Below are 20,993 nucleotides of genomic sequence, written 5' to 3' on the forward strand. Positions count from 1 at the left end.
TTGGTGGAAAGAATATCAAAATGGCAAAGGAAATACAAATCTTCGTTGAGAGCCTTGGGGTATGCAATGTCCATCAGACATCCACTAATCGAGCTGGGAAGCCACAATTTACCGCTTTGCGCTGCCAATCCAAAAGAATTCATAAACTCGATCGCCAACACGTGTCATGATTGGAATGCTATCAAGCCATCCCGAAGAAGGCCCCATTTGGATATTCTTTCCACCAACTTTTCCCCCTTTGATTTTCGGATTTCCACGCCCTCCAATTCGACTTTGCAAACTTGCTTTTGTAGTTTGGGCCTTTCCATTAGCTGTGGCAAAAAGAGCCCCGGAATTTTTCCGTGGCTATCCAACATTTCGCTGCTCAAGGATTGCCCGCAATTCTTCCCCCCATCCTTGAATAGTTCTGAGTGTGTCAATCAGAATTGGATTCGGTATACGATATCTGTTGTGCCGTCTTCGGTGTCCTCAATCATTAGCCCGTGTCCCCACATTTACAGCGTCGTTGCGGAGGGAGACCCATTTTTTATTTTGAAAAACTGTTCGTTCGTTTGGAACGGAACTTGCTCTGCCAATTTGAGCGCAAAATTGAAGACCAACATCGAGTTGGCCGCCGTTAATGATTCCAGGAGCTCGCTCCAAGTTATCGCATATTCTGTTGTGCTTATTTCTGATGACCAGCTAGAGCCGCTTTGTGAGGATCCCATGTTGATGCACGGATCTGTGTCTTGGATTGTCTTTTCTTCTCGGGAAAGTGGCCAACAAATCTCCAACTCTTGTCCTTATCAAGAAAAGCTCGAAAAAATCCTGACCACCAATCACTCGTTTTTGGGGATGATTGGCCTGGGCCACAAGCCGCTTCCAGAAATTCCGGAATGTCTTGAGGATTTTTCGCACGCCGGCGTCCGATTTACCCTTTATTCTAACGAAAATGAAAGCCACACGCGATCTCTTGGTCGCAGGCTGGGCCTTGACTCGGATTGGAATTCATGCATCAATCTACTGGATGAGGTTGTTGATGGTCGCTTTAAAGAGTGTCCCGCACAAAATATCGCACATTGTGGAGCAGGTAGACCTCTCCCGGTCGGTATTTCTTGCATCAGAAACCATTTGCGGTCTGTCGATAACTTGCCCCTGTTGGTGTCTTTATTTTCGTCTTCCACCGTCAAAGAGACATCCCAAATGCTGTCTATTTACTGGGAATACAACGAAATCCCGATGTTTTGGGGCTCTTCACTTTCGGGGTCCGAACTGCTGCTTCGAGACTCTGCAGCGTTGTCAATTATTGTGGATCCTATCCCTAGGATGCGCATATCTATGCTCAACGAACCGAGCCTCACCACAGCCAGCTCTTCATTTAACCTATCGATTGTGATCCAACGCATCTATTCGTTGTTGGCGCCCTCGTTGCTGATGAAGTACAACATGAAGCCATACATCATCACTCAGATGATTCGAGAGGCTCGATTGCTCCAGATGCACTACGAGATGTTCTTTTCCGTGTATGCAAAGCTGCTATTTGCGTTCTTTGTCAGTGGCGCCGTTTGCGAAAATCAGCTTTCCATCGCGACATTCTGCTTTGGCGTATTTCCTGCCCTTTCCATCGTTTTGTTGTTCCTTATCGACATTGTACCTGGGGACACCGATGTGATGAAAAAACTTCCAAAAAGAGGCTGGACAACAAATCTTGAAAGCTCGGATTACAATGAATACGACCCGGAGCTTGAGAATGTTCCGCACTATTTTTGGTCCACATTTAAGCTGCTCAAATCGTGCGTCTCGCTCGTGGGGATGCTGTGTTTCTGCCGGTGGAAATATTCGCATGATGTGGCGCTTTTGAACTGCTCCCTTTTTGCGGTCACGTGTCTTTGCACGCTATTTGAAATTGGCTCTCTCAAGCCGTTGGGGTCCAAAATCTCTCAAAGCTTAATTTTGACCTTGTCTGGCTGGAATGCAGCGTTGTTTGTGATTGTGCATTTTGTTTTTGGCCTGCAGTTTTCCGTTAATGTGGACATCTTGTACATCATCCCGATGTCGTTCATTTGGTACTATCTAGATGAGGATATGATACATGCGCCGCGTAGGGAGCTTGAGAAGAAGCTTCAAAAGCTGAGAAAGTTGGAGTTTAACACACGGTTGGGCATGCACTCTCCAATATAAGCCTGCGCCTCATCCAGTGACCCCTTTGTTGCTTTAATTCGCTTTATTAATTCCTTATCCGCGCATCTTTCTGCGGGTTGATTTGGGCTCATCCTCATTTTTCTTTGCCGAGTTTTTGGCCAAAATGGTGGCCAATCTGATGAATATCGAAACGGCATCCATGAAAAGCTTGAGAGCATCTTGCACAGTGTCATGTTGATATTCCGAATTGAAATCCGTGCCACGGTAGCTCTCTTCAGTGGACTCGATGCGCTCAATTATCACTTGCGTGTCGAAAAGCAGAAATCCGCAGAATGCTATCAGGCCTGCATAAAGATCAATGCTGAACAAAAGCGGAGATCCAATAAAAATGTTCATCAGTCCCAGTACGGTGAGCACGGACATGGTAGCCATTAGAAACCCGCCCAGAAACAGAAATGATCTTCGTTGCGAGAAAATCGCGCTCGATGAGAACGACACGAAAATTAGAGTTGTCAAAAGAAATGCGGTGGGCACGATCGAATCATTTGAGATCGAAACAAGCGTATCAAGCAAAGGCCCAAGCGACAGCCCATATGCAAACGAAAAGGCACTGAGGAGCCCCACGCGCAGCGTGGCTCGGCTCGGATCGCCTCTAATGAACGGATATCCAAAGCTCAGTGAAAGAAGTGCAAAAATAGACACCATAAATGACAAGATTCCACCCTGGACATACGGGATCACCTGATAGATGTGAATATATGCTCCTAGGCCGGAGAATGCCGTGGACGACGCTATGGTGGCATAGGTTCGCGACAGCTGTCTTCTAGTGGCTAGAGACCTAAAATTAAACAAAATCGCATACAAATTAGATGCCTTTGTAAACGTGACAAATGGGTCCTGGCTGTCACTCTGGGGTCGCTTTGGCGGCGGGGGCGAGGCAGTCATTTGATCAAAAAAGTTTAATTTTGCCGGTATTTTAAAATCGGCCGATTTTAATGAAAGTTACAGCCGAATTTACAGGCGGGCTGGAGTATTTGTTTGGCGGCCACAAGACCATTCCATTGGAGCTCCAATCGCCAGCATTTATCAGGGATGTTGTTGCAGCCCTTGTGTCTGATCATTTAAAAGAGCGGAAAGAGCTGTTTATTGCAGAGAATACCGTGTAAACTTTCCATTTAAGGTTTTAGGCGGCCCGGCATTCTCGTCCTTCGCAACAATACAGACTGGGAGCTAGAGGAGGGTCAAGACACGATGCTTTGCGGAAACGACGTTGTCACCTTTATTTCTACGCTCCACGGAGGATAAGCGCTCAAATTTCGTGGTTATTTTTGATGATTAAAGTTTTTCCCGTAAAATGCTTAAAGGACAACTATTGCTATGTCGTATGTGAAGCCGTCACTCGTCAATGTATGTGCAGTCTGTTCACCTTTTTGCATAGGTCTGTTGGTCGACCCGGTGCAGCCAAAACTCATACTTGATCAATTGAAGACACTCGGCATTTCCGATTATTCAATCAAAGGGATCCTGACGACCCATCATCACGATGATCACTCTGGTGGCAACATCGAAATGCTCGGCCTGATCCCATATCGTGTTCCGGTCTATGGAGGGGATTCCAGGATCCCCGCGCTTTCGCACCATCTCTGGGAAAATGTTGAATTTCCGTTTCCTTCGGCTTTCAACTCGGTTTCCAGCAATCAAACGGACGTCGGCTCATTCCGGATGTTAACCCTGCTTACCCCCGGCCATACAAAACGGTCCATTTGCTATGCCATCTTTTCTACCGAACCGGGTGAGGCGATGCACTTGTTTACGGGGGACACGCTCTTTTTGTCCGGATGTGGACGCTTTTTTGATGGCTGTGTCCCTCAAGAAATGCTATACTCGCTAAGATTATTAAAGTCCTTGTCGACATCTATTGCTCCCAACAAGATATTGGTGTATCCCGGCCACGAATATACGCTAAATAACGTCTCTTTTGCCCTCACAGTGGACCCTCTCAATTGCGACCTGCAGGTATTTTTGCTTTGGATTGAGAGCGATAGGAACAGTTTCGCTTTATCAAGGGTCTGAAAAACCCTGTTAGCGTCCCGGGCACGCTTGAAACGGAGCTGAAAACAAATCCTTTTCTTCGTGTGGAGTAAATCTTGTCGTTTAAATTTAGTGATGCTTCGTTCCAAAAACTGATGGATCAGCATGACCCGCTTTCGCTGCTTACAAAGCTACGTGCGTTAAAGGACCAGTTTGTACCCTTGCCTTTGTAAGCCACCGCGCTTTGTGGATCAAGAACACAGGGAGCCTTTGAGATTCGTCATCAATAAACTTGTGTTGCTCGTTTTTCGTATTTAGCATGCTTACTTTGTTGCCGCATCTTTGGGCGTACCGCAACAGCTGCGGCAATTAATCGAGGTCCGCTGCACAGCGTTATGGCGAATGTATAGGGCACCTCGACTGGGATGTGCTCTTGTCAAGTCAAACAATGGCGGGTTTATTGATCCATAAAAAAGGCCTGGTTCTGCAATTTGCAGAAACTTTGTACGCACGAGGGCTGTTTGTTTGGCTTTACAGCATCTTTTGCAAAATATGAGAAGCCGTTGAAGTCATCGGCGAAGAAAGCTTGATCAATTCTTCCTTGAGCAGCCGAATTTCCTCCTTTAGGTCATTGTTTTCTTGCTTGATCTTAACGTGATACTGTAGCTTTTGTTTTGCATTTTGATGCTGGACAAGCTTGTCATTTTCGTCTTTTAAAGTAGCGATTTCCGCGTGCAACATAGTGACATCCTAAACGTAAATCCAAACATTGGTACCCTTTTGCTTTCCTCTAATTCGGCACAATATTTGGTCGAATTTTGTTCGAGAACAGCAAACGAACATTGCAGTTCATTGTGTGCATTTTGCAGCCTGTCTTTTTGTGCAGCCGTGTTTTTCAGCTCAGTGGATAAGCGTAAAGATTCCTAAAAACTTTAAAAACTGCCCATCAGCAATACGTTGTTGGCATTTTCCAAGGCTACCGAAAAATGGTCAATTTTTGCGTTGGCTGTATCAAGTAGCCCTGATGCCACTTGATGGGCTTCCATGCTAGCGGTTTTTTCTTCTTCCAAAACAAGAGCCCTGCTTTTGAAAAGATCTCTCTCAGATGATAGGGAGTCGTTTTTTGCACTCAACTCGGATATTTTCAAAGAAAGAGCCCCGATGTCTTTGGTATATTGGTCCTTTTCTTTGCAAACCTCATTGAGTTGGCTAACGGCATTTTGAAACTTGAACTCCACATCTTCCAACGAAGCTTTGACAATGGCCAGGTCTTTGGAGGACTTTTCACAAATCTTGCCCAGATCTGATAGCTCCTCCTTTTTGTGGTCAATTGATTTTTTCGCAGACTCAAGCAGACCAGATAGCTCGAAGGACCTTTTCACTTCCGTATCAAGTCTCAAGTTGGCACCCCGCAATTCCTGGTGCAAAGCTGCATTTCTTTCGCTAAGCGCCGATATGTCTTCTTTGAACAAACAAATGGAACGATTGGCCTCTTCGATTTGCACGCTACACTCTGAAAGTCTCAACTGGTGATCGGAAATCGCAGCTTCCCGAGCTTTTAGCTTTTCAGTGCAAGCCAGAAGGGTGGACTCTAATTGCTTCATCGCGACGTCCTTTTCACCCAATGCCTCTTCAAGTCTTTTTGAATGCGAACTAATATGGTTGATCTGCTCAATAGATAGCTGAAGCTTGGTTTTTAGCTCCACATTTTCATCTTCGCTCAATCTCAATTCCGACTTGGCACACGCCAAGTGGCCAGAGATGCTCTCCACCGACTCCTCAAGGGTGGATATTTTTACGCAACACGTGCCAAGCCTGGCCTCTGAATTGAAAAGCTTCTCTTCCAACATCGAACATCTGTCCAAAGATGCAAGTCTGGAAGTTTCTGCAGCGGATACTCTTGCCTCGATTGTGGAAATCGATTGGTGAGCACTTGACAGAGCCACCTTTAACTTGCAATTTTCATCCTCCAATGATGCATTGGATATCCTCAAAGCGGACAATTGGTCTTCAAGCAAGGCACAAGAGGCTAGCAGCTTTTCCTTTTCCGCAATGGCGTCAGATGCCTTTTTCTCTGCCTTTTCAAGAGATGCAGTTAACGTCGAGATAGCTTCCATTGCCAAAGTACTGCTTTCGTCTTTGCCAAATTTTGGGCAAAGAGACTCCTCGGGAAGATCTTCTGAAGAGCTTGCTAGCCGTTTAATGGAAACCACTTTGTTGTCCGTAAACGAAGATAAAAGGGCTTCGAGCCTTTGTATTTCCATTTCCTTAATGCCAAGTTCGGTCTGAAGCTCTTCAAAGTCTTCAGAAGAGCCATTCGACGCACGTATCGAGTCAATCTCATCTCTCAGCATTTGATTTTGGATCTGAAGGTTTTCTATTTTATCGTTTTGCTCACTGGCATGGTCGTCAATCTGCATCGGATATTCCTTTGCTGTGCTTTGCCGTCTCAGAACATTTTCTGCAGCCTCTATTGCAGCAGCAGAATTTTCTTGTTCCCTTGCCAAATATTGATCGAGTCCCAAAGAAAATGCCTCTAGCGATTGGATGCGAGCCGTCAATTGAGAATTTTCATAAATGAGCCTAGATATTTCAGGATTCATTTTCTGCATACGCTGGTACTCCAACACTTCTGCCTCAAGGCGCGAAACGATGTCCGATTCTGGGCTTGAACCGCCTTTTTTCAAGGCAGAGATTTCGGACTCTCTGAATTTGATAATCATCCGTTCACTTTGAAGCTGCTGGTCTTTCTTAGAAAGGAGGTCTTCCGTCATTTCCAACCTCAATTTGAGGCTCTTGAGTTCTGCCCCAAGCTTGACGATGCTAGAAAAGTCTCTCGAATTGGGTCCATCGCTTCCGATGGCCATGCTGGTGGACTGCTTCCCTAAAAGTGCATCCTTTAGCCTGCAAATCTCTGCTTGAAGAGCGCCGACGTTTCCGAGAATATCCTTATTGACGATGGCAGTGTTTTTTACAAGTTTTGCACGTTGGGCAAACCTCAGGCTAGATATGATCTCTGCATACGCAGAAAGAGATGGCGACACATTGGTAATTATCAGGGTTTTGGCGTTTCCTCCAAGCGAATCTTTCAAAAGGAATGTCAACTTGGAGTCCCGATATGATATATGCTGTCTTTTTGAGCCTGGTATGGCCGAATAGTTGACATCTAAATGGATTAGAAATTCAAAGTTAGCCACTGGGTTCGGTGTTTGTTGGACTTGTTGCAACAAGGCCATTCATCACATTGGCTAAGGCAAGTAACGATTTGTTGATCGCTCCAGCCTCTCGGAGCCTGGCACCGGACGTTTGGGCTAGCGACTGTCGCTCGCTTCCCGCCAAGTCAACAAGGTTAAATCGAGAATCTCGAACGTCAGTCATGCCGGTGTTTGGATCTGTTGTTCGAGATTGAATGTGCAGGGTGAAGACAGAATGGCTTCTACTGCTCTCTTTGTTCAAAGCGGTGGCCCCGACTGTTCGATTTCTTGCCCCCATCGCAAGTATCTTTGATAACAACAACCAAATTTACCTCAAGAGCCTGCGAAGCTGTTGTGGCCCGCATCTCCAAAGCCCCTTCAACAAATACGCTCTTTTTAACGACATCTTCGCGCAGAGCTATGAAATGTTGAAAAGGTAACATACTGCATGTAGGAATGGCAGAATCCAAAAGGTCATAAACARCCTCATTGTAAATCTCAATCATCGAGCATTTGCAGATGTACTGAACAGAAGCCTATTGCAAATGCATCAAACGGCCAAATAAAGTACCTCTTTTTCTGCATTGCTGATTGAATCGAACATGTACACCAGTATTCTGGGAATAATTCCAGAAACTGCAGAATCTAATTGCGGCGAAAGATTTTCAAACATACCTACGCAGCTATCAGTAATGTTTGGACCGAGCATGGTATAAGTCTTTCCAGAGCCCGTTTGGCCATATGCAAAGATCGTTGCATTATATCCTTGAAGGCAATATTCGGTCATGTTTTTCCCAATGTAGGAAAAAATCTGCTCCTGCGTCGTAGATGGGCCTCCAACGTAATCAAATGTTTGCTGCTCAACACGACCCCCGCTCAGGCCTATTGATGGGTGCCGTAGCAATAAAGAATTATTTCCCTCCACTGAAAGACACTGCAGAGAGGATGCCGATATTTCGGCTTCAGATAAAGGCCGAATTCGGATGAAAATCTTGATATTTTCAGCGGCACATGTGGCTTGGCTCGAAAAGAGCGTCGTTGGCTCAGATTGTGTCCTAGCATGTGAAAACAAATTGCAGCCTTACATCGATGGCCAGTTTATTAAAAGTTGAAATTGTCTGGGACTTCAATTTAAAATATCATTGAAATGTCCTTGAGAATGACATTTTAAATTGCGGTTTATTGATTTAGGGTTAGGATTAAATTATCAAGATGCCGAAAACTCGCTGGGCAATGGCCGCTTCACGCCAGCCCTAAATGCAGCTTTTCGTTCGATGGCGGCTCTTTCTGATTTTGTTCCTTGAGAAGATGGATGCCCGCCATAAATTACAGAAAGAGATCCGACTTCACCTGGAGTCTCTCGAAGGCCAAAAGATTTTGCATAATGCCCCAAGTGCAATTTTTTGGGGTGCACTCCGGCTCGTCTAATAGATATGGGATAGGTGGCATATGCTCTAAGGGACGCTATGAACGCTTTTTTTGCCTTATCCAAAAGAGTCATTTCCCGAGTACAAATATCGTGGTTGGGAGTTTTTCTGTTCTCATTGCTGCCTGAATAGATGGTTGAATCGATGATGGAAATCCATTTGTAGCATTCGGATCTTTTGTCAAATGCCGTGTTGTCCTCTTCATCTTTTACACTAAAAGACTGATCGATTTTGAGATTTTGGGGACAAATTTTTTCATCACAATCGTCGGACGCACTGGACAAACACAAAGCAGAACGAATCGGCTCCTCTTCGTTTGGCATCAGAAGCAATACGGCGTCCCCGCTACCTTGCCACCGAGCGGTGCGGCCAATTTTGTGCTTGTATTCGGACAAATCAAGCGGTGCATCCCATTGGAGGACAAGTTGTAGTTGCGGGAAATCGAGGCCTCGAGCCCCCACACTTGTAGTGATGAGAAGAAAGCTTTCTGACGACGAAAATTTCCTAAACTCCTCGATAACATGTGCCCTTTGAGTTGATGTCTGAGAACCGTGAAGCTTGAATATCTTGGTGTTGAGGAGGGCATTGTGGTTGATGTCTGTGCATGGCGGGCTTTTGGATTGAGGATAGTTTTTRGAAGAAGGYGCGGTATTTTTAGACGCTGGCTCTTGCCTGGCCCTCCCTCCTTCACCGGCAGCGAGCTTTCCATTCCTTTCTTCGACGGAATTCCTATCTACGAGGGAAGTTAGCAGCGAATACAAAAATTCAACCGTGTCGCAAGTAGATACAAATAAAATCGATTGAATGTGCGGCTTTTTCTTGATATTTTTGGACTCAACTAACGGGTTTGCTTGGATGCCGTTACCGATATTACTGCCGGTGCCCTTCCATCGTGAAAATAAGGACAAAAGAGCAGCCAATCTGTACTTTGTTGGGATGGTGGTTATCCATTGATTTAAATTCGAAGTCTTCTGCATGCACTGCTCCTCTTTCACGGGCTCAACATCATGAGGCAGCGGCTGCCGAATAGCATGGGATTTTTCCTTTGCCAGAGAAATCAACACACTATCAGAAGAAAGGGGGAAGCCTCCGATTTCAGAAAGTCGCTTGGGCAAAGTTGCAGAAACAAGGACAAGCTTCCAACCGGTCCTATTTCGTTTGGAATCGATTAGGGAAAGTAATGTTTTCAGTGTTTCCTTGGCGTTTTTGTCATACAGGTACCTGTCAGCCTCTTCGATGACAACCCACTTTAGCTTTGTCAGATTCCATGAGGACGTCTTTTCAAGATGATCTGCAAGCCTTCCAGGCGCTCCAATGACAATTGAAACGCCCGACCGCAATCTTGCCTTTTCTTTTTGACGAGAGCTGCCCGAAAGCAAGGCCCCACACACAAAATGCGGAAGTTTTCTGGAAAATTTTGAGGAAACAGTCTCAAGTTGAACTGACAGCTCGCGTGTAGGAGTGATGATAAGCGCATGAGTACCCTCTGTTCTGGTACTGTCCACCAACTCGTTGACAATAGGAATCAAATAGGCAAGGCTTTTTCCAGACCCAGTGGGACTTGATATTAACAGGTCCTTTTGCAGCTTTGGGTTTTTCTCCAACACCAGCTGCTGGATCGGCGTGAGAAACGGAAACCCAAATTTATCTCGTAGTACCACCTGAAGAGAATTATGAAGGCATTCCATGGGTTTCAAAAAATTAATTTTCCAAAAATTAAATGCCACTTGAACTGTGTGCAATAGTTGTTTGTTGCTGCCTTGGCTTTGGATTTCTTTTTTATCGCAAATTTCTCTTCAAATACGATTGCATTGACACAATAAGGGACGGCACAATCAGGTATGTTGTCGTAGGAGGCTCTTCAGGCGTAGGGAGGCAGGTTTCAAAAGACCTGGTTTCCAAGTACGGTGCTAAACTCGTAATTGTTATCGACGTTAACGAATTTGATGATCATGATGCCATTTATGCCGATTCCATCCGATTCGTAAAATGCGACATTTCAAACGTATCGCAGGTTCAACAGGCTCTCAAAAATTTGTCCAGTGCCTTACTGGTACTGAGACATTCGCTCAAGTGTAGGGCCATCCAGCGGTACTAGTTCTATCCGCAGCCATAGCTTACCCCTCTTTGATTGATTATAGCTCGTCGTCTTCGATTATCAACGAAACCAGAAACCTCCACACGATCTTATCGGTCAATACAGTTGGAATCATCTCATTTCTTTATCTATTTACGCTTAATGTCCAAAGTGCATTTCACGTTATTGTTCTTTCCTCTTGCCTGGGATTATCTGGCGTGGGAAATTGGTCTGCATATTGCACCGCCAAGTCCGGTCTGATCTCTGCATTGGAATCGTTCAGGAGAGATCCCGAAATTATAAAGCTACGCATCAAGACGACGCTATATTGCCCGTTTTTTATTCACGATTCTCCATTGTTTTCTAAATACCACCTGATGTTTTTTTGGAGCTGGCTCTTCAAACCAATATCGCTTGCTCGCATCTCAACGTCCATAATTCACGAATCGTTGAGGATTTCGCCATCTAACCACGAACTATGGATGCCTTGGTTTGTATATTTTGCCCAGATTCTTAGGCTCTTTCCCACATTCGCTTATGATTTTGTTTTTCAGGTAAAATGACATCGTGCTTTCAACGTTTAGGTTTCTGGCGCTAACAATACCATTTCAGCACGTAAAATTTACGAGAATTAAATTTACAAATGTATTTAAAATTTAATGGCAACTTTTGCCTTTGATTGGTTTATTTTACATTATGCCCCCAAATTCCGATCCGGAAATATATGACGGGCCTCGGATCAAGATTCCCCTTGCCTCGTCAATCGAGCCAACGGTCGATATTTGTTCGGGCGTAAACTTTACGCCGAAAAAGCCGCATTGCGAAGGTCGCGCCTATTTTTCGGATGGAAATTCATGCTCCAATTTCACCCCACTGAAGAAACATGTTTCGTTTCCCGAGAACCACCCATTTGCCGATCTGAATGGCACCGCGTTTTTGAAGCATTCGCTGTTGTTGATGACACCCATTTCGCCAATCGACTCCAAAAACAATGGCCTGCTTTCGGACATCGAGTCTGAAGTACTTTTTTCATCCAACAGCCAACATGGCGCCTGTTTTTACGAAAACTCAAAGTCGGATATTTCGTATTGCGAAATTTATCCATTTGCCGATGATGATGCGACCAAATTCGCGGAATCCTCGTCGGTGCAAAAATTAAACGCACTTTTTGGCGAAGAAACGACCGATGACACGCCGCGTTGGGCTCTTTTTTATATCCTCATGTTCTACGAGACATCACGGAGACGTATCTAAAAAATTCCAAACAGGAATATGTATATATTGACGATGAACCGGGGCCCCTGCCAGAAGCATTGAGTAACGAAACTCAACATGGAACAATGGAAAGTGCTCGGCAATTTCCCTCTCATCACAACCGCCTCCCCCTGCATGAGGATTACCTTCCCGTGCTTCCTGGCCGATTTTCTACGGCCGGCCGAAGAGGCTTTCGATGATCACTTTAAACGCAGTGTTACCGTGTTTTCTGGATTATTGCATCTCTTTATTGCTTTTGTAGACTAATTTCTTTAACAGCCTCACCGTGGGCCTTCCATGCGGACAATTCTAAAGAATAAATCAAAAACCAATTCTCACCCAAGGCTGGTCTAGTGTAGATAAATTCCTTACAATTTTTGTCATCTGCTTTTTATTAAGAGGAGTTCCAATCATCACGGAGCTCCTGCATGCTTTGGTGGCGGCAAATTTCTTCATTCTATCACTAAATGTTATTTTAGAAGCAACGCCGGCATCAATAGTGTTATCTGAAAGCTGTTCCAGGAGTTCATGTATGTCTTCCGTAGACGGCGGAAATGGAAGCGAAGGCATTCCTGTCCATAAAACCACGGGATCCAGATTATTCCCCGACGATGCAATCAGAAAGGTGAATCCAAGACTTTCAAGTTCCTTTTGATACTTTGTCAAAACCAATCCCTCCATCGGAGATAAGCTCAATGAAATGGGACTAAAATAAAAAGGTAAAAAGAACAAACCTCAACAGCTTTTGGTGGGGAGCGGCCGTTGCAGATCCCATTTTCAGGGAAGACTTTATGGCCTCGTAGTTGAATTTTTCATCGCACGCATGCTGATCACAAATGTACAGCAGCTTTTCGTTTTCAGCCTTAGAAATGGAGCACAAAATAAATCCGTGGTTAAACTGGCCAACCACATCCATGTGCAGGAAATCTTCTTTCGTGAGAATATAGACGCATTTCATATCCGAAATCGACGAGTCCTCCGAGGAAGATTTACTGGTCATTAAGGTCGATATCTCGGAGCGTTCCACTGATGAGGTATTGAGAACTCCCGTATGGGAAGCTTTGATTGGGTTTGAAACCGCTTGAAAAGGAGAATTTGTTTGGTCTTCCAAGGGAAAGCCATTAGTGGTGGCAAAAATACCACCATTCGTTGCTTTAACAAAAGGGGTGGCTATTTCCTTAGCTCCCTCAACGTGCATTGATGTTTTCTTGTTCGCTTCAAGCGAACAAGCAAGCAATCGGTTGCTAAAGATGCCTGAATCCTGAAAAGGCTCTTTCCCCTCCATATTGCCTTCCAATATGGAGGACTGTTTGTTGCCAGGTTCCGAAGGAGGCATGATGCTCTCACCGGAATGGAAAAAGGAAAGAATGTTTTGAGACGCGCATTTTGGGAATACTCCTTGAGGTTTGGAAGATGCACATGAGACCTCGGTAATGGGATATGACAGAGAGAGGAATTTGTCTTTCAGCTGCAACGTAAGCATATCATATATGTAGTTTTCATTGGTGATAGAGACGGTCCTTTTATCTGGCGTAAAGTTCACATCGACCAAAAGTGGACACAGCTCCAAGAATAGAATAAAAAACGGCTTTACGAATACATTAAAATCGTCCCTCAACAGGCGGGTTAGCCTTTTCGAGAACACTGGGGGAAACAGACATGGACGCCGGTTGATGAAGAAATACTCTCTCAACTTGAAATCCTCGCATTGCTTCTTGAGCAAAGAAAATGGGTTGATAAAATAGCCTTTCATCGTGACAGGGGGGATACTTGATATCTGCTCCTTGCTAAAAAACAGCGGGAAATAATCCTCGACCAGCTCGACCGAAATCTCGATCGGTATTAGATTTGAAAAGACGTCGGTGCCAAAAATCACGCCAATAACGTGGTCCAATGAGCGACCGTGGTCTTGTGGGATTGAAAAAAGCGAAACGGCGCTAAAAGATAACCAAACAACACACCTACGATTTCGTAGCGCTTGGCGCAAGTTGCGAGCAGGAAATCCCAAGAGACGGTCTGGAAAGCAAATACGACTCTATGAGTCTTGTCAGCATGTTCATCTCCTTGTGGATGTTCTTCTTCATCTCCAAAAGCCGGACCGGTAGCATGTTGAAAAGGCCTTCAGCGATGATTGTCGTTCCCTTCTGTAGATTATGATGGGGCTATTTAAATGGTACGTCTAGCGGCAGTGTGTGGATCTTTTCCATGGTCTGGGTGGAGGCGTTGAATTTGTATTTGAACCCAACTTCAGAAGCCTCCTGCCTCGTCAGAATGTAAAAGGCCGAGCAGAGCGATGCGATGGAATTCAATGCTTCGCCTCGAAACCCAAATGTTGCAAGTGACGAAAGATCGTCGATGGAGCTTATTTTGCTGGTGACGTTTCTCCTGCAAATAAGAAGAGCATCGTGCTCCGAAATGCCAGTTCCATTGTCCTTGACAATCAATCGGGAAAGCCCGCCCTCGGATAAAGAGATCTCTAGCAGTTGTTGATGAACAGCGAGCGCATACCTATACATGTGCCGTTGCTGTCGATCGAGTTTTCAAGAAGCTCTTTAATTGCACCATTGACGGACGTTATCACCTGGCCGGAGCAAAGGGCTCTTACACATTTGTCGCCCAGGACATAAGACATAAAAAGGACAAATTTGCAATTTATTTTTTCCAATATTGCGACCACCTGTGAAGGGTATCGATAACCTTGGGAAATAAATTATTTATGGCCTCTTGAATGTCTTTCTGGAACTTTTCAAGGGCTTTTTCTTCGTTGTATACATAAAGAAAATCATCGAAGCAATCAATGGAGCGGTCCGTGTGTTTAAAGAGGGGATTGGGGTCTGCAATTGCAACCTCTATATACAGTCTTTTCAATACAAATTCTTCTGGGTCCACATTGTAGCCGCCGACGCAGGAAAAGTTATCCACAAGGGTGATTCCCTTCAAGGCAACCAAAAGTTCACGAGTGTTTCTTCGAAGGATGGAAAAAAATTGAAGACACCTGTTTTCAAATATCGGATACAACTCTCCCTCAGCCATGTCATTGTTGCAGGTGAAAATCGAGATTTTCATTTTAAGCGGCTCCACCATCTCTTTGCACAGCTTCATTTGAGGTGCGAATGGTTTTGGATCTCTTCCAAACAAATAGCCATAATCGATGTGGAATAGCTCGCCTAAATGCCCTAATAAGCGAACCGACTTGCTCTTACCATCTTTGGAAAGCAAAATGTTATCCAAATGCCTATCGCCAACGCCAAGAACAAACGTGATGACGCAATAAAATGCGCAAGAGTCGATAAAGTTCCGTATAAACGGGAGGAGGCCATCGGGGCCCAATTGCGTTTGCTGGAAATCAAAGGAATCGGAAAGCTTCCGGAGAAAATATGGAATCAACGAGTAGTCATCTCTGTCCAAGATTGCGGCCAGATTTTCAGAATCAATGCATTCTATGATTCCCTCAAGACGAGGGTGAGAAGAAATGGGGAGAACGTTGTATTTGCGTACCGAGAAGCCCGGCTCCTCCAGATATTTTGATATCAGTCGCTCGCACCATTGGATGAACACAAGTACTCCCCGATCAATGGAAAGGTTATCGCCAGCCTTAAATATAATTGAGTATGGTTGGCCCGTATCTAACACAAACGAGATACGGAATGGAGATTGCTGGCTCTTGTATATGTGTAGAGAGTCTAGAATTAAAGGCAAGTAAAGACCTGGGATAATTTCAACCACGTTGATTGAGCAGTCAAAGGGAAGCGGGATTGGCGGATTGAACGTCAATAGACCCTTACTGGCGAGCAGACGAAGCTTTGACCTGATTTTCGAAATCTATAAAAAAGGCGACAAAAGAAATACTTTGTCCTCTCTAGAGTCGTTTCTACGCGATATTTTGTATGCAATCTTCTTCAGAATGTCAATCAGGTAGGTTTGGCGCTTCAGCGTTCGAAGCACAGCCTGGGATCAGGAACATGCCAAACTTACTTGATCGATTGACCGCATAAATTGCTCCAGCAAAGAAGGCGCCTCAACCTTTACAACCCAATACAGCGGCAAAATAAAGCCACAACTGTCTTGTCCCAGCAGCAGCAGAAAGTGAAACAGACTCTCTTTATGCTGGGCAGGAACCAGATTTCTACAAATGAAACATGATGGGGGCGATGATGATGTACAGCTTCTTTTCGACCACCAGAGACTTGGATAGATAGGGAATAAACTTTAGCAACCGAGCGCAAAGAAGTTGGGAATTCCTCTTTTTGATGGAAAACAGCGAGGATGTACAAAACGACCACACTTCGTGGCGCTTGTTCAAAGTTTGGTCAAGTAGCAGCGAGAAAATGACGACCAATACTTTATCGAGATCCTCTTCCTCCATTTGGTATTTGAGCAGAGAAAGCGGAAACACGCCGTTTGGCGGCGAAATGTCCAGAAAAGATCTCCACAACAACGGCAGTGTCTACAAGTAAACAGCACAGGAAAAACCAAAACAAATTGCGACAAATATTCCTTGTATTTCCAAATGAAGAACGAATCGGCCTTTGATGTCGTGGCAAATGGGAAGCTAGAAAATAGCCACTACATAAAGACTGAAACTTACATGGAGCTTGGACAGAACTTCGGGGTCCTTTTCCTCGACCTTCATACTGGAGGCTCGAAACACGAGGTTGAATGAAGCAAACATCGCCTCCTCCATGGTCTCGATTAGCTTGCAAACTTTGAGCTTGAAAATCGGAGAAATTTCGTCCTCGTGCACGCTTGCATCGATGTTTGCCAAAAATTCCGAGTTAGCAGCAGATGGCAGCCATTTAACTTTGTCGAAAAATTCCAACAATCCCTCGTTGATCGACATCGGATATGAAAGCGCGTTTTTGAGCACCAAAAACTTGAAGTTCGATTTAAACCGCAAACATTGAAGCATCAGTTTCGATCCGCTCAAATTGAAAAGGCATTCTGCAATGATTTTGACACTTCCCGGAATGAAGGCATATCCAGGAAACAGGCCTGGATCGTTTGCCAGGATTAAATAGAACTTTACATTTTGCCACGAGATATGTATGATATCTTCACAAGCGAATCTACGCATAAAGTATAACCAGCTTTCCAACTTGTAGGCAAACGAAATGTACCCGTCTTGCTGATGTGCACATCTCAGGTCATATGTCTCCAAAAGAAGCGGATTGGAGATGTAAAATATTCTGTACTCCATCTGGCTTAAAATGACCATTTGTATGCGCTCTGGAAGTAGTCTACAACGGCAAAAGCAAAATATGCTAACCCTACATCGGACGGAACGCATGCGCCGGAAACGTGGAACCTACAAGCTTAGAAATCAACATTGACGTCACAGTTCAAGGCGCATTAAAGAAACACATTTTTTCAATTAAATTTTTATGGCCAAGCCAGCGTCGGGAAGGGCCGCCGCCAGTCTCAACTCGGTGGTAAAGTTGGTCCTCAATGCAGGGGGCGCAAGTGCGGCCCCGCCCGTGGGGCCGGCGCTCGGCCAGCGGGGCGTTAAGGCGATCGAATTTGCAAAGCAATTCAATGAGCAGTCAAAAAAATACACGCCCGGAATACCGCTGCAGACAATCATCGCCGTCAAGGCAGACAAATCTTTCTCTTTCACCATCCGGCCGCCAACAACATCATATCTGCTGAAGAAGGCATCGGGGCTTTTTGCAATGAATGTTGTCGGCTCGACTTCTCTTTTGGTTGGCCAGATTTCTCCACAGCAGCTTTATGAGATTTCAAAGGTCAAGGCAACAGACCCCTCATTTGCGGGCCTTCCGCTTGAACATGTGTTTTCCATGGTGACAAGCTGTGCCCGGGCCATGGGGCTTGAAGTTGTCAAGTTCCATTCGTAATGGAGACCATTTAGATCAATAAAACCCAAAGTTCAATATTTTATGTAATGTAAAGGAGATACCCGCATCGTGGATCGCTAGCATGTACCCGGTGGTTTAGTCGCCAGGATATGCAGCTACAAGTCCACCACGTGCCTTATTGGTGTGATCATTGGGGAGACCTGTGCGAGATAGGCAAATGACCATCTAAAGATAAAGACACCAAAACCTACGGCAAATACATGCAAACAGCAGTAAGTATGATGCAGCTTTGATACACGCTAAAGATATGCATTTTAAATGTACATTCTATCCGGATATGCTGGGAAAAACAGACAAATCGCTATTGAAAAGACAACCAAGAAAACGGTCACAATCAGAACGGGCACGGCAGAAGCTGACATTAAAAAAATTTGGTCCAACGAGGCACTGGAATTTAATCCACAAAATTTACAAATTTAAACGGGAAATTTGCGCCATTTGTTGTGCTACCGGGACAGCTTATAGTGATGCGCATATCCCATTCGAAGCTTAGAAGTTCGTTTCCAGATTCGACTTCTGTGGAGGAAGATTTTCCCTCCACAGAGACCATTCCTGAAACCATGGTATTGGAGCCCGAAAATTTGTCTCTTCCCAACAGCGCACCATCGAAAGTGGCCAGGCAAAAATCGATATCCAGAAGGGTTTCGTTTGCATCGACAGCAAGGGTCAGGTTAGATCAGCGGTGCCGTTATTTCTAGGGTATTTGAGGGTGAGAACGACTTGCCCCCCACTTTTGAGGAGCACGAGCGTTGCAAAGAAGAAGATTCGTTTGAAGTTAACGTCAATAGCAACGACATGGACATAACGCTGTGCGTCGGGGGTATCATATCATCGGGTCCAGAGCCATTTAAATTCAACGAAGAACCAGAGGTTCTTTCCATGGATGAGACGCAATGTGTCGGCGGCATAGTTCAGGAATTTCCTGAACAGCCTTCTGCGGCAGCGGCAGACATGGAGTTGACATGCACCGTTGGAGGAATCATTGACGATCCCGTTTGCCATTCGCCTGCGTCACCAGGCTTTGATGCAATGGATATCACGCTCTGTGTCGGGAATGTCATCTCGCTGCCGAGACAGCATTCAAATTCCGAGGACATTTTAAATGCGGATCTGCTTTCTTTTGGAGATCCCATAGATGTTGAAAATCCACACGCGGAAGGATCGCACCCGCTACCAGATAAAGAAATGTCTTTACCGGGGATGGGGTCTGATGCACCGACGCAAGACCGCTTTTCTGATGAAAGGGGAAATCTTGTCTCCACAAATTGCAGCAGCTCCGATGAGTTTAACAACCTATTTCTGCCAAAATTATCGCTCAAAACCTGTTCACTGGACACTGCCCTTGCACAGCAACAACAGTTTACCGATGCGGGTACGCCCACAAAATCGGTCATATGGAAAATATGCAGCCCCATCACGGGACGGAAAATCTCGACGGGCATGGCATTTTCGCCGATCACCACGGCAGCCACATCGATGCGGGAAACCGGAACCACTTTTGATATTGAATCGTGCTTGGTGTCTACGCCAAAAAAAACAACCACCGCAAATAAATGTGCGTTGCCCGCTGCAGCTTCACCGTCTTTGTCGTTACCTGTGCAGCAAACGCGGAGAATTTCGAACATTCCCATGACGAATTACAGTCCTTATGTAGAAAGATTGAAGGAGGATATTTCTAAGGTCCGCGATTCTCCCCTAGTGATCGGCACACCGAAATGGCGGTCTATGACTTCACCTCTTCGTAGCCGACTTGTTGAGCTACGTTCATCGCCAACTTCGAACGCTATCTTTAGTTCGCCTGTGAATCACATTTCTTCGCTGTTTGCCGGACTTTCAGAAAGCCAGGATACCTCATTCATTGAAGACATGATGCAGCCGCCATTGGTGGACATTTCTCACTCACCCGTTCTTAGAGCTTTGAAAAAATCAAAGCTCGAGGGAAACACCAGACTGATCATTGAGGATGGACATGCGCAGAAGGCAGAAACCACTGGGCAGGCGCAGAAGGCAGAAACCACTGGACACGACAGTACGCTGAAACAGAGTGTCGATCTCAAGCGGTTTCTTAGCGATGCTGGGATTAGATTTTTAGATAATGTTACATCCAACACCACAAGGCGAGAAACCCTTTCCAGATGCTCTCGAGAGTCTGGAGAGTTTTCGGCCAAAAGACTAGTGCTTCATTGGTGCATATCGATGCCAGAGTGTGAGCTTTATGAACAAAGCTGCGAGGTTTTGGAGCTTCGCATCGCAGATATCAGAGCCGAGCTACACCACATCGAGTGTAAATTCCAAACAGAGCCGCCTCACTTTTACCTCAGCTTTTATGCGCCTTCATCCGGCAGCCAGGAAGAGTGCCGTGCACAAAAAATCGTAGCCATTCTTGATTTTAATTGGTAGAGGCGATTGAGGGCCATCAAAATGCAGTCCAGGACCCTTGTACAGTCTCAATGGTATTCGTGGCGATATTCACTTTTGTTGCCGCTTGTCGATATTCTGAAGACCATCGGTCAAAAGCTCAGCTCGGATTTCCAAGCTTGGGAACACTCGTTTGCCCAGCTTAGCACGATTTCCTCGTCGCTCAACGTGCAAAAGGCCTCTCTGCTCAATCAAATCTCTCTTCTGGAAGAGAGATTTACCTGCCTCTCACAATTTGATTGGGAAAAGTATGGACAGCTGCTTGAGGCAATCGCACAGACAGACGCCCTAATTGGCGAGCGAGAACGGGAGCTTGAAGTTTTACGCGACCACCATTGTTGCGTCCAGATGGAGCTTACCAGTGTGCAGCGTAAAAAAGAGCTTCTTGTGCAAAAAATCGATGTCTTCAGCAAAGAGCTAGATGAGCTGTCCGAAATTTCAAAGCTAGATGCCGACCTTGCAAAAAGTAAGTGCCTTTGCTGAGTTATTAGCAAATTTTGAGCTTGCCATCCGGGCACTTGGCTGCAATCTGGTGAAGGTTGAACGGCACTGTGCTACGTTCAAGTCGAAATTCCTCTCATACTCGTATTGCCTGCAG

The 20,993-nt window shown here is 45.3% G+C and overlaps 12 protein-coding genes across 12 annotated transcripts; 7 read left to right on the forward strand and 5 right to left on the reverse strand.

Annotated features, from left to right (window-relative positions):
- Nucleotides 1-66: 66 nt before the first annotated feature.
- Nucleotides 67-2,160, forward strand: DI09_85p10 (uncharacterized protein; the record flags this gene model as incomplete). The annotated part of the gene is made up of 1 exon (XM_013381135.1): nt 67-2,160. The coding sequence occupies one exon, from the start codon at nt 67-69 to the stop codon at nt 2,158-2,160; it is 2,094 nt and encodes a 697-aa protein (XP_013236589.1).
- A 54-nt stretch (nt 2,161-2,214) lies between these two features.
- On the reverse strand, nt 2,215-3,066 carry DI09_85p20 (uncharacterized protein; the record flags this gene model as incomplete). The annotated part of the gene is made up of 1 exon (XM_013381136.1): nt 2,215-3,066. One exon carries the CDS (start codon nt 3,064-3,066, stop codon nt 2,215-2,217), a length of 852 nt encoding a protein of 283 aa, XP_013236590.1.
- A 50-nt stretch (nt 3,067-3,116) lies between these two features.
- Nucleotides 3,117-3,426, forward strand: DI09_85p30 (ubiquitin-related modifier Urm1; the record flags this gene model as incomplete). Its single annotated transcript, XM_013381137.1, has 2 exons — nt 3,117-3,283; nt 3,309-3,426. The coding sequence occupies 2 exons, from the start codon at nt 3,117-3,119 to the stop codon at nt 3,424-3,426; spliced, it is 285 nt and encodes a 94-aa protein (XP_013236591.1).
- Nucleotides 3,427-3,498: 72 nt separating this feature from the next.
- On the forward strand, nt 3,499-4,265 carry DI09_85p40 (putative mitochondrial hydroxyacylglutathione hydrolase; the record flags this gene model as incomplete). The annotated part of the gene is made up of 2 exons (XM_013381138.1): nt 3,499-4,137; nt 4,167-4,265. 2 exons carry the CDS (start codon nt 3,499-3,501, stop codon nt 4,263-4,265), a joined length of 738 nt encoding a protein of 245 aa, XP_013236592.1.
- An 819-nt stretch (nt 4,266-5,084) lies between these two features.
- On the reverse strand, nt 5,085-7,530 carry DI09_85p50 (uncharacterized protein; the record flags this gene model as incomplete). Its single annotated transcript, XM_013381139.1, has 2 exons — nt 5,085-7,318; nt 7,371-7,530. 2 exons carry the CDS (start codon nt 7,528-7,530, stop codon nt 5,085-5,087), a joined length of 2,394 nt encoding a protein of 797 aa, XP_013236593.1.
- A 58-nt stretch (nt 7,531-7,588) lies between these two features.
- On the reverse strand, nt 7,589-10,461 carry DI09_85p60 (putative DEAD-box family helicase; the record flags this gene model as incomplete). The annotated part of the gene is made up of 3 exons (XM_013381140.1): nt 7,589-7,882; nt 7,918-8,401; nt 8,570-10,461. The coding sequence occupies 3 exons, from the start codon at nt 10,459-10,461 to the stop codon at nt 7,589-7,591; spliced, it is 2,670 nt and encodes an 889-aa protein (XP_013236594.1).
- A 1,085-nt stretch (nt 10,462-11,546) lies between these two features.
- Nucleotides 11,547-12,104, forward strand: DI09_85p70 (uncharacterized protein; the record flags this gene model as incomplete). Its single annotated transcript, XM_013381141.1, has 1 exon — nt 11,547-12,104. The coding sequence occupies one exon, from the start codon at nt 11,547-11,549 to the stop codon at nt 12,102-12,104; it is 558 nt and encodes a 185-aa protein (XP_013236595.1).
- Nucleotides 12,105-12,351: 247 nt separating this feature from the next.
- DI09_85p80 (putative DNA mismatch repair protein Pms2) lies at nt 12,352-14,620 on the reverse strand (the record flags this gene model as incomplete). The annotated part of the gene is made up of 5 exons (XM_013381142.1): nt 12,352-12,413; nt 12,434-12,810; nt 12,839-14,041; nt 14,070-14,248; nt 14,282-14,620. The coding sequence occupies 5 exons, from the start codon at nt 14,618-14,620 to the stop codon at nt 12,352-12,354; spliced, it is 2,160 nt and encodes a 719-aa protein (XP_013236596.1).
- A 136-nt stretch (nt 14,621-14,756) lies between these two features.
- DI09_85p90 (phosphatidylinositol 3-kinase) lies at nt 14,757-17,301 on the reverse strand (the record flags this gene model as incomplete). The annotated part of the gene is made up of 3 exons (XM_013381143.1): nt 14,757-15,926; nt 16,080-16,127; nt 16,693-17,301. 3 exons carry the CDS (start codon nt 17,299-17,301, stop codon nt 14,757-14,759), a joined length of 1,827 nt encoding a protein of 608 aa, XP_013236597.1.
- Nucleotides 17,302-17,485: 184 nt separating this feature from the next.
- DI09_85p100 (uncharacterized protein) lies at nt 17,486-17,956 on the forward strand (the record flags this gene model as incomplete). The annotated part of the gene is made up of 1 exon (XM_013381132.1): nt 17,486-17,956. The coding sequence occupies one exon, from the start codon at nt 17,486-17,488 to the stop codon at nt 17,954-17,956; it is 471 nt and encodes a 156-aa protein (XP_013236586.1).
- Nucleotides 17,957-18,444: 488 nt separating this feature from the next.
- DI09_85p110 (uncharacterized protein) lies at nt 18,445-20,377 on the forward strand (the record flags this gene model as incomplete). Its single annotated transcript, XM_013381133.1, has 2 exons — nt 18,445-18,623; nt 18,676-20,377. 2 exons carry the CDS (start codon nt 18,445-18,447, stop codon nt 20,375-20,377), a joined length of 1,881 nt encoding a protein of 626 aa, XP_013236587.1.
- A 21-nt stretch (nt 20,378-20,398) lies between these two features.
- DI09_85p120 (uncharacterized protein) lies at nt 20,399-20,878 on the forward strand (the record flags this gene model as incomplete). The annotated part of the gene is made up of 1 exon (XM_013381134.1): nt 20,399-20,878. The coding sequence occupies one exon, from the start codon at nt 20,399-20,401 to the stop codon at nt 20,876-20,878; it is 480 nt and encodes a 159-aa protein (XP_013236588.1).
- Between the last annotated feature and the right edge of the window lie 115 nt (nt 20,879-20,993).

Source organism: Mitosporidium daphniae, assembly GCF_000760515.2.
Source record: "Mitosporidium daphniae strain UGP3 chromosome Unknown contig-85, whole genome shotgun sequence".
Classification (NCBI taxonomy): domain Eukaryota; kingdom Fungi; phylum Microsporidia; genus Mitosporidium; species Mitosporidium daphniae.